The following is an 11467-nucleotide window of genomic DNA, read 5'->3' as shown; positions in this document are numbered from 1 at the left end:
GGTGTTCTTAAGTTCTTTAGATGGCAGGTTAAACTAGACCAGTAGACTTCAGACTTTTCAGACCTGGGACCCACCGTTGACCTAAACACGCATTTGGGGACCTATCTGTTAATTATTATTTTTTTTGCTGTGTATTTGTATGGGGCTAGTTTAGATCCGATCCTGACCCACCCGTTGAAAACCAAGGGTTGTGTCTACATGAATTGCAGTACAATTCCTCCCTCCCAGGCCTTTCCTCTGCCCCCACCCCCGACTGGGATGGGATTTTTCTCCCCTGTAAGGCTGAGAAGGTTCAGAAGCTACAAGATGAAACGAAAACAAATCAACTCATTAAAACAGGCAACTTTGGTTTTATTGGTTGGCGCCCTTGCTGGAGGGCTCAGACATTCCAGATTCATTCTGGTGTCGGGCTGCTAGTGCAGAGAGTGATTAGAAAAAAAAATAAATTCAACTCAGAAATCCTTGGTCTGTTTACAAAAAAAATAATAATCGCAAGCTATAAAAATCCCCACCCCCATCATTATTTGCCTTGGCTTGCCATGTGGTCAGCGCAAGAACGTAGCCTGGATGCATCTCAGTCACCTGCTATCAAAGTCCACGGACCTTTGGCCCTCCAGATGTTGCTGAACTGCCACTCCCATCATCCATAGGTGGCTGGGGCTGTTAGGAGTTGAAATCCTGAAAACGCTGGAGGGACAATGCTCCCCCATGGCCGTCATAGGAGGTGGAATTCCCTTTGAATGTAAACCTACGTTCAAATCCATTCATTGTTTGGGGGGGGGGGAAGGGTGAAATACTGTAAGGTCACGGCCAGGGAACCCAGTTTCTGTGAAATGATGCAGTAAATTAGATCTGCTTCAGGGGATGGGGGAATGTGTAGGCCTCCATCAGCCCCAGCCAGCACAGCCAATAGTGAGCAACGGGAAGAGCTCACACAGCAGCTTCTGAAGGGTTCTGCATCCCTGCTCTACCACTTGTGGCCTCTGGGTCATATGGCTACACACAGTTTTGTTCCAAAGGTTTCCACCCAGTCCATAGCTTCCTCAGACTAGACATATAATTTTATGGTATTGTGACATACTTCTTTTTTAAAAAAAATGTGGTGGTAGAGAAGATCTGCCTCCACTTTGTTCCTTTAGCCTGGGGATAGCCAACGTGGAGCCCTAGATGTTTTGAACTGCAACTCCCATCAGCCCTAGGCAAGAGGGTCAATGGTCAATGGCCACATCCGCACTATACATTTATTCCACGATTTTCCCCCTTTGAACAGCCAATGGCTTCCCTCTCAAACAATCCTGGGAAGTGTAGCTTGTGACAGATGCTGAGAGTTCTTAGGAGGCCGGTTCCCTTCCACAGAGCTGCAATCCCCAGAGTTCTCTGGGAAGAGGAACAGACTGTTAAACCACTCTGGGAATTGTAGTTGTGTGAACAGGGGAATGGGGATCTCCCAGCCACGGGTATAGTTGTCTGGATTTGCAGGGGGGGGGGGTTACAGACCCATTACATTTTTGGGATCAGAGGCGCAGCCGGATCCCTATGTATGAGCCAATCAGCATGAAAAGGGAGCCTGTTAGAAAAGAGTCCTTGTCCTTTTGTGCTGATTGGAGCCAATCAAAGTGACAGGTGAGTCAGCCACTGAGAAGACTCTTCTCAGTTGCTAACACACAGCTTCCCCGTTCATGCCAATTGGCTCCTATGGGCATCTGTTGTAGTGGAGGGTGGACTTGCGAGATTACAGGGAGAGCAAGGGAGACGAAGGAGAGTGGAAAAGAGGTTGTGGCTGTGAAGGGGCATGGCATGACTATCATAGAGGGACCCCGCATGTCTGAATTTGCCACTACTCTACTGCTCCCAACTACTCTCAGCACCCTTTACAAACTACCCTTCACAGGTTTCTTTGGGGGAAGCCATGACTGTTGAAAGGGTAATGAATGTATGGAGTGAATGCGGTCCATGTTGGCTATCCCTGCTCTAACCACTTCCTCCATCAAGAGCTGGCTGCAGCTAGCTAACCAACTCTGGCACAGAAGGGGAAAGGGAAAAAGACACACACACCCCAATACAAAGACATAAAAAATTTGGCACAAATCTGAAATGGAATTATTGGCAAGTTTCCTTGGCACCTAGGCAAAAGACAGGGTCACCATCCCCTCCCAATGCAAGCAGAAATATGTCAGTGTTGTGTCCGCCAAGTCTCTGTGTCTCCTCTAGGGAATCATCATGGCCCTCAAACCAAAAGACAAAAAAGGGGAGGGGAAGTGTCCGAAGAGGGGAAGACTATTTGAAAAGGTGTATCTAGTCAACCAGACGTTGGGTAGGGAAGAGAAAGGCGCTGGTACTTACCTGGCCTCCTAGCAGCAGCGTCGCTCCGCTTACAGGGAGGAGGCAGGGTGAGGTTGGAGCGGTGCAAGCACACTGGCAAAGCCAATCCGGTGCTCCCATTGTTGTGTTGCACTTGGTCAACCTCAATGCCACTTTGCCCTCCTCTCCCTCCCGGGAAGCGGCAGAGGCGTCAATGATGGGAGGTCACGTAAGTGCTGCCAACACCCCCTCCCCATCGAGCATCCCTGTGTTTAACTAGGGAGTCCTTTTCTGCCTGGTGCACCAAGAAACAGTCCACAGGGGGAAAATCTCTTTGCCATTTGCTCTGTTTTTAAATTCCTTCCCTCCAATAATAAAAAAAGTAAACAAGTGAATTGTATGGAATGAGTTAATATTATAGGGTGTGCAGGCGGGAGTCTTATCCCAGCTCGGCAGAAACATTTACAGCAGCAGACAAGGACTTCTTCATATAGGCCAGAGGAGAGGGTCCCACACTTATTATTTTTTAAAGCTTTCATTAACACAAATCAGAAAAATAGTAATAATGACAAATCTGTGGGATGGGGACAGAGAAAAAGGTGGAAGATAAGCATGAGTTGGGGGAGAATGATGGCTGTGGCAGGCCACAGCCCAAGCCCCAGTATGGACTGCTCTCCAACCCTTGACCCACTGTAGTGGCCACCGCTGCCCCACTTCTCCAGGGGGCTGGGAGAATCAGGCTCTCCTTGGGCCAGTGGTACCTGATGTGCATTGGGAGTGACGGGGTGGAAGGCAGGGAGCTCAACCAGCTGGAGCCAACTCATTCTTCCTGCTGAGTTTTCCAAGGGGCGACGCTGAGACTGAGGAGGAGGAAGTTGGCAAGCAGTGCCACCCCTCCCCATCCTACCTAAACTGGTTGTAAGAAGGCAGGCGGGGTCAGGGTCAACGAAGGTTGATGGCGCAGTGCCCCATTCGCTCCAATGGACCAACCTCCACTGCTGGGGCAAGGGGGCTTCAGGGTCTGCCCTGTCTTTGACGCTCGGCTGTACTGCTGGTGGCAGAAGTGGCAATTCCTTCTCTTCCTCCAGCATCCAAGCAGAGCAGAGCTGGGGAACCTGTGGCCCTCCGTCTCCTGTTAGACTCCGGCTCCCATCCAGTCCCAATAGGCAGGGATGGTAGAACTTGTCGTCCAGCAACATCTGGAGGGTCAGAGGTTCCCCAGCCCTGCTTCGATTGTGAAGACAGCCTTCACCTTTCTGCCCTTCGGCTGTTGTTGGATATCTAACTCTCCCATCAGCCCCAATGGCTAATGGTCAAGGATGACGGTAGTCCAAAACAGCTGGAAGACACCAGGTTGCAGAAGTCTGCTCTAGGGACTCCAGCTTTTTTGGCTTAGAACCCTTGCAAAGATAGTTGCGCTGTTGAAGAACGAAACATGGAATGTATTCAAGTAGTGGATTTTTTGGGGTGGGGTGGGGTCATTCCCTCCAACTATTTTCCCTCTTCCTAGAGAAGTTGGGCCTAAAATATACTATGAGCATCTAAATGGGGGGATGGGTGCAGGAGAGACTAAAAACCATCCAAAGTTCTGACCCCCTATCCCCCCCCCAACAAAGCTTTCTGCGTTGGCACCATTTGTCAACAATTCCTAACCTTTCTCACCTGGTAAATCGGACTACAAGAGCTAGCAGCCCCCATTTGCTAATCACAGAGGACTTCTCCATACCCAGTGTTCACCAACGGAAGAGAGCCATCAGGCAAAAAAGAAAAGACACCAGCAGAAAGAAAACACAAATCCCACCCATCCCATCCGCTAAACCAGGGACAAGAAACCAGAGCTTGGAAAAGTTACTTTTTTGAACTACAACTCCCATCAGCCCTAGGCAACATGGCCACTGGATTAGGCTGATGGGAGCTGTAGTTCAAAAAAGTTACTTTTCCAAGCTCTGCAAGAAACCTGGGGCCCTCCAGATGTGGCTAGACTCTCGACTCCCATGAGCCCCAGCCAGCATGGCCACTGTGCAGGGATGATGGGAGGTGGGAGTCTGGCAAACTCTGGCGAATTCATGGGTGTGTTTTTTGCACAAGGGAAGAATCTGCTTGAATGTGTATGCTAGGAGTGAGTGTTTCTCCCTCAGATGGCCACCAGATAACCCCCCTGCCGCCGCCACATTCTCCCAACTTTGGCAGGAAACAGCCTAGCTGAAAATGGCACATGGATCCATTCCCCCCCCCCCGCCATTCCATGTCCCTCCCTCCCCAATTTTCCGCTTTATTGTATAATCAGTAATTTAAAAAACAACAACATTGCCACAGTTCATTCTGACATAAATAAACGTGTCGTCAAGCTTGATATGGAGACAGCAGCTCAGGGACTTGATCAGTGTCTAGTTCACATAACGTGGAACAGGAGGAGCCCGTCCCCCCAGAATGGCTAATGTGTTTGGCTTTCCCCCTCCTTCCCAGCTGTTGCCTGGCAGGTGAGGTGGCGGTGGTGCTGTGGGTGCAGCCAGTGCCGTTGCCAGCGACGGCTCAGTCGGTTTTCCACACCTTGTTGAGTACCTTGACCACTTCATCGTAGATGATGAACACAATAGCCACGTCTAAGCAGACCCGACCCAGACGAGGGATCGTGCCCTTGTAAAATCTACAAAGGAACAAAACAAAAGGAGCGAAGGGGTGAGAGGTCATTTCAGGGAATCCACGAAAGGCCCCTCGAGAGGCAGACTGGTGTAGTGGTAAGGGCCATTCTCCAGGAAACAAAACAAAAAAATCAAGCAAGACTCACGCATGAGGTCCTTCGTATTTCATGATCTGATAGGCACAGTCCCAGGTGCTCTTGTACTTGTGGGCCTCAAGACCCTATAGGGAGATTTTTTTTGGTTGGGTGGGGTTAGAAGAGAAGAGATCAAAGAGATAGATTAGTTACATCCCTTAAAGCAGTGGTGGGGAATCTCTGGCCCACAGCCTCATTTGGCCCTCCAAGTGGCTCACAAGGGCATTTCCAACAAATTCTACCCAGCCGCCCACCATATGCCATCGCCCATCAGGCATTTTGATCTGCCCCATCATTTACTGCAGCTTTCCTGGGGCTGAAAATTTTACATACCTTTTATGGACAATTCCCACCAAACTGAATGCAAAATACAGTAAACGCAAAAATATGTAAGCTTTGGCTCTGTCCCCACCAACCATTGGACTATGGTCCACGGCAGGCTGGCCAGGTTTGAATCCAGCCCTCTGGCTGAAGGCGGTTCCCTATTCTGCTTCAAAGAAATTAAAATACAAGTGCTGATCCGTATACATTTTTATTGTCTCAGGAGTATGCAGGTCGTATGAAAAAGAAAACAACCAGCAGAACTGTCCTGTTAGTTTGTCTAATGCTTCTTTAAAACCAGCATCACTAAACTCTGCAAGAATTCTGGTGCATGATATAGGAAGGTACATGATGTAGAAAGCTAGCCACCTAACTCAGGTATGGGGAACTTTTAACCCTCCAGATGTTGCTGAAATACAACTCTCAGCACCCCTGGCCATTGGCCATGCTTGCTGGGGCTGAGCAACATCTGCAGGGCCAAAGGTTCCCCACTCCTGATGTAGCTCAATAGGGTGTATCCACGCTAGTCCTAATCAGGGTAGATCCACTGAAATTAATGAACCTAAGTTCGTCATATCTATTGTTTTCAATGGGTCAACTCAGAGCAGAGCTAGTATTGGACATGACCCAGTGTTACCTACCCCAACTTGGGAGTCTTTCCCAACCTTACTTGAAGATGCCAGGGGCTGAGCCTGGAGCCTTTGCATGCAATGCAGATGCTCTACCACTCAGCTATGGCCCCTCCCTGTATTTAAGCTGCGGACTCTCCAGACGGGGCAAGCTGGTCACGCCTAGCGTGACTTGGCCGATTTGCTCGATGCATCTGGAACTTGGGCTTCTAAACTTTTTGTTGATCTAGCCCAAGTACACACATGGCCCCCAAGGCACAGCTGCTGTGGACTCTCCTAGGCAACAGCAAATTCCATGGGGTGAAACACAGTTCTAAGCCAAAGCCAGCCTGCCCCTTTAAATACACGGCCGGCAGCGGAATCTCCCATGCAGGCATTTTGGCATACCTGCATCCTTGTCTTCACGACATCTAGTGGTGTGTTGCCAAAGACACTGGCTGCTCCAGCAATTGCTCCAAAGACGCCAGTAACGAGGGGGTTGATGACTTTGTTTGGATTATCTCCTAGAAAAGGAGGAGGAGGAGGGAACAAACAAACAAACAAGCGTGTCAACTCTGAAACAGACATCTGGCTTAACTTTAAAAAGTGCATTCTGTTGTGCTTATTAGGCCTGTGCACAGCCCTCCCTCCCCCAATCTGGAGTCCTGGATTGCCCCTGACCTGGTCTGACCCAGAAAACGCCTGGCCTGGAACCCGCCCTGAAAATTCAGGGATGGGGTTAATGTTTAAGTAGAGTTTCAAACACCAAGGAAGACCAAACAAGAGATGGATCAATTCCATAAAGGAAGCCACAGACCTGAACTTACAAGATCTGAACAGGGTGGTTTATAACAGATGCTATTGGAGGTCACCGATTCATAGGGTCGCCATAAGTCATAATTGACTTGAAGGCGCATAACAACAAAATTAACCATAGGAGCAGGGGGCGCGGGGGAAGGAGGAATCGCTGGGTCTCCTCAAAACTGAAGAGCAGGAAGCATCAATCTTGCGGAGTGATGATTCCCTGCAGGGAAGGCGCTTGCAAGGAGCACCCTGTAGCCCATAGGATTGAATCCTTTGCTGACTATCTGGTGAATGGAGAATTCAGTCTCACTGGGGTCTGTTTCCCCAGCATGTCCCCTGTAGGGAAAACACTGGCAAAGTAGGCCCCTGCAGCCTGCCTGATGCCTCACCCTGTGACAGCCCTAGATTACTCTGGGCGGCCCAACCCAGGGCTATCTTGACCTGACTCTGCCCAAGCCTGGATCCTGCCCACTCTGACTCTGCCCACTTCAGTTCAGGCTTTGGCCAAACCCAGCACACAGCCCTAGTGCTCATTTCTTTGGTGTTTATACCGTATTTATAGGATGCATGAATAGCTGCAGTGGCGGCTCCCCGGCTGTGGAAAGCTCTCCCTAAGGGAGGCAATGCCAGGCGCCTTCTCTGTCCGTCTTGAGGAGACAGGCAAAGACTCCTTTTCAGTATGCTGTCTTAGTCCTTTTAGTTTGGGTTTTAAATTTTGCATTTTGCACTTTTTAAAATTCGTTTTGTACTGGACGCTTTTAAAACGCGTTGTAAGTCACCTAGAGACCATTGGGGATGAGGCGACTAACAAATTAAACAAATAAAAAACGGTTTTGTACACTATATTGAAATCTTTTGGGTGGTGATTTTTTTAGAACATATTATATAAAAAACCCATAAAATAAATAAAAATGCAAGCCATTCACTTGCAAGACTAGATAAGCTGTGATGCTCCAGACATTGCTGGATTGCAGCTCCCTGACCCCTGGCCATGTGAGCTGTGGTTGATAATGGGGCTGCACATTCAACACTACTCTCCTGGGTAAGACTGCAATCCAATACACACTTACCTGGGAGTAAGTCCCATTGAACCCAATGGAGCTTACTTCTGAGTGACATATATTGGATAGCACGTTAAGTGTTTTGTTAAGAGGCTTAAACCTCTGGTGACTAGGACCCTAGCCCTTGAGGGCACCCAACGGAGGGTGGCAGGCAGGAGTCTATAAAGTTCCCCATCCTGTTTTGTTTCTTTTTTAAAAAAGAGAAAAAACAGTCAATAAGAGTCGAAGTAAAGACTGTTTTTTTCTGCATCTAAAGATCTGCTCTTTGTTAACCTTTGTGGTTCCTCCCGCCGGCATGCTTAGGGAGTCCAACTTATTTTATTTTTAAAACAACACTTCCTCCAAAAGGTGACGTTAAAAAACACAGAAGGAGGAATAGGCAGGCATCATTTGTTTGGGACAAAAAAGGCCTGGCGCTCACCACTCCTTAGCTATGCAGCAGTGAACAGGAAGTTGGATGAACTGCGCCCCTTAGTGGCTCAAGTATAAAGAACAGGGTATTATTTACATACTGTCATTTTATATAACGCCCACCCAACAACACTGTTCTCTGAGTGGCTGAGGGCACACAGTGACAAAACAAAATTAAAAAGACACAATATACTAAAATAATAATTTGCAACATAAACGCATCCAGCAAAGAGCAAACACAGTTAATTAACAAATAAATGGTAATTCAGATTATTATATATTACATACACTTTTTTTTTTAACAAGGCCCAGAAGAGTAACTTCAAATGACCATAAAGGAAAAAAGAAGCCACGCTGGAGAGACATTCCACAATTGGGGTGCCACTCCCATAAAGGCCCACACTTCACTTGGCAGGGATACCTGGAGCAAGGCCTCTATAGCCCTTCAGGCCTGTGAATTTTGGGCTACGACATCATTTGGAGCCCACCCAGGCGAAAAAGTGGGGTGCTGCGGTGGGTGGAAAGGATAGGCCGCATAGAAAGACGATCCAACAAGTGGGTTCCAAATACCTTTATACCAATTCCTGAGAGCTGTCATGACGAAAAAGCGAATGGCCTGGTTGGATCCCTGCTTCAGGACCGTCGCTGTTAAGCCTTGGTAAGTTCCCTTGAGGCCTTCAGCAAAGAAATAAAATAAAATTTAAGACTAAATAAAATCAAAAAATTAAGAGGAAGGATGGGATTACCTGTAAAACTACTTCTGTAAAACTAACCCTGATGGCTGTATTCTACCTCCACGGTCAGAAGCAGCATGCTTCTGAATACCAGTTGCTAGAAACCGCAGGTTGGCAACTGTGAGAAAAGCACGCTGGACTAGACGGATCCCTGGCCTGATCCTGCAGCCGGGCTGTTCTGGTGTTCTTATCCTCCAACGTAACTTTCTAATGGGATTAGCAGCGAATATCTTGACACTGTTTCATGCAGACATATAAATGCACCGTCTGTTGCTCCAAAGGGTCTTCAAGTGCCCCCAAACCACTTAGCCTGAACAGGTTATTGGCATAGTAAAAAAAAAAAAAGCATGAACGAGGGAGAACTGCAGTCTTTTGAGAAGGAACCTGGTTCCCTTTTCACATTCCGCATGGAAACGCCAGCCCTCTGTGCGAGACTGAGGCCCGCGTCTGCACAACGTATTTAAAGCAGGACCATACCACTTTAAGCCACCATGGCTTTCCCCCAGAGAAGTGTCATTTGTGAGAGTTGTTAGAAGACCCCTATTCCCCTCACAAAGCTCTAACTCCCACAGTGGTTTAACAGTCAGTTCCTCTTCCCGGAAAACTCTCACCTTGTTCCCGAACGATCTCCCGCACTCCGTGGAAGAAACCACGATACTTTGGCTGTGGAGAGCACTGATCGTGGATAAACTTCACCTGCGGAGTCATGATCATTAGAGAACTAACAAGTAAAGACAGATTTTAAACTCACTCTGCCCCCCACCCCCGGACTGGGCTTGGTATATTTCTGCAAGATGTCATTGAAAGAATAATAGCGTTTTAGCAGTGGATTTACACTAGATTGTCCACACATCTGTCCATTTCATTAGTACTTCTGCAATGCTACCTGAGTGTTATTGCATTATTGCTGCCTGAAGGGGCATTCTTGCGTTATACAACAATGAAAATGGGACAAAAAGTCAACTGGAACATTTGTGGTATAAAAAGCTACAGGGCTTCAGTAGGAAGTTCATTATTATTATTATTATTATTATTATTATTATTATTATTATTATTATTATTACATTTATATCCCACCTTTCCTCCAAGGAGATTGAGGTGGCATATCATCCTCCTCCAGATTTTATTCTCACAACAACCCTCACAACAACCTTGCGAGGTAGGTTAGGCTGAGAGACAGTGACTGGCCAAGGTCACCCAGTGAGCTTCATAGCCGAGCAGAGATTTGAATCCTGGTTTCCCAGGCCCTAGTCTGACATTCTAACCATCTAACCACACCGGGGTGTACACTGACTGGGAATGAAGCAATACGTGTGCCCCAAAATTTTTGCAGGTGCAATTGGTATTAAAAGCGTGACTGATGTCAAAAACGTATATTGCTGACAACTCCAGTTTAAAAGGTCGGCGATTCGTAGGGTCGCCATAAGTCGAAATCGACTTGAAGGCACATAACAACAAAACCAGTTTAAAAACCAAGAATCCTGGAGTAGCAAAGTTGGAAAAGATTTATCACTGCCAGACAGACAACACTGAGCTAGTGAGATCAATGGTCTGGCTCTTGCATCTTAAGAGAGAGAAACAAACATCCTAGGGACCTTTGCCTGATCATCCAGGGAGGAGAGACCGTTCAATGGCTACTTCCTATAAATTATAGTCAAAACTGGAAGCTCTGGCTTTAAAAGAGTATTAGACAAATTCATTCACTGTTGGGGACAGTATGCCTCTGAACATCAGTTGCTGGAAGCTGCAGGAGGAGAGAGTGCTCTTCTGCTCAAGTCCTGCTTGCAGGCTTCCCACAGGCATCTGGTTGGCCGCTAAGAGAATAGGACGCTACATGGGCCACTGGCCTGACTCAGTAGGGCTCTTCTCATGTTCTTAGTGGGTGGAAGGTTTTGTGTGTATATGTTTATTAATACAAGTACTCAGAGAGAAAACCCCTGCACATGTTAACAGACATGTCTGGTTTTACCTTGATCGTTTCCATTGGGCACACCACAACCACAGCTTCAGCCACGCCAGCACCCAAGCCGGCCAGGAGGCCACGTTTGCTATCCAGCTTCCCTTCTGCATCTCTCATGTGATTGCTGAGGAATTCAAACATGCCAAACCTGGAAAGGAAGACGGCCCGCCAGAGGTGAAAAAGAGAGCACAACACTCTTGCCAACATTATTTCCTTATTTACTCAATTTCTTAGTCGCTTGCTACTTAAGGAGACTCTAAGCAACTTTTAAGAGTGTAAAGCAAAACATAACGTCAGGGGGGCGGGAAAAGTTACAATTAAAAAAACATGCAACAGGTAAAAAAATACCAACAGCAAAAAATATTTAGTGTTTAAATGGTAATAGTCCTTATGTCGTTTTAAATGTTGCCAAATTGTCATTGACGCTACAGCTAAAAGGCTTGGAGATTCATGGTCCATGCAGCAATTAGTCTGCAACATTTGTAACGCTT

At 47.4% G+C, this 11467-nt stretch overlaps 1 protein-coding gene across 1 annotated transcript in view; it reads right to left on the bottom strand.

Moving 5' to 3' along the window:
• Nucleotides 1–330: 330 nt before the first annotated feature.
• The window catches only part of SLC25A1 (solute carrier family 25 member 1), a 53410-nt gene continuing 42273 nt past the window's right edge, over nt 331–11467 (bottom strand). Inside the window, exons 4-9 of the mRNA XM_061602861.1 lie at nt 10986–11124; nt 9628–9712; nt 8853–8957; nt 6415–6530; nt 5090–5163; nt 331–4948 (exon numbers count right to left, since the gene is read on the bottom strand). Coding sequence (XP_061458845.1) covers nt 4834–4948; nt 5090–5163; nt 6415–6530; nt 8853–8957; nt 9628–9712; nt 10986–11124 — 634 coding nt within the window. The 3' untranslated portion in view covers nt 331–4833. The remainder of the gene's footprint in view (nt 4949–5089; nt 5164–6414; nt 6531–8852; nt 8958–9627; nt 9713–10985; nt 11125–11467) is intronic.

This window comes from Rhineura floridana, chromosome 19, assembly GCF_030035675.1.
Source record: "Rhineura floridana isolate rRhiFlo1 chromosome 19, rRhiFlo1.hap2, whole genome shotgun sequence".
Lineage (NCBI taxonomy): Eukaryota > Metazoa > Chordata > Lepidosauria > Squamata > Rhineuridae > Rhineura > Rhineura floridana.
This window is presented reverse-complemented; position numbering and strand designations above follow the sequence as displayed.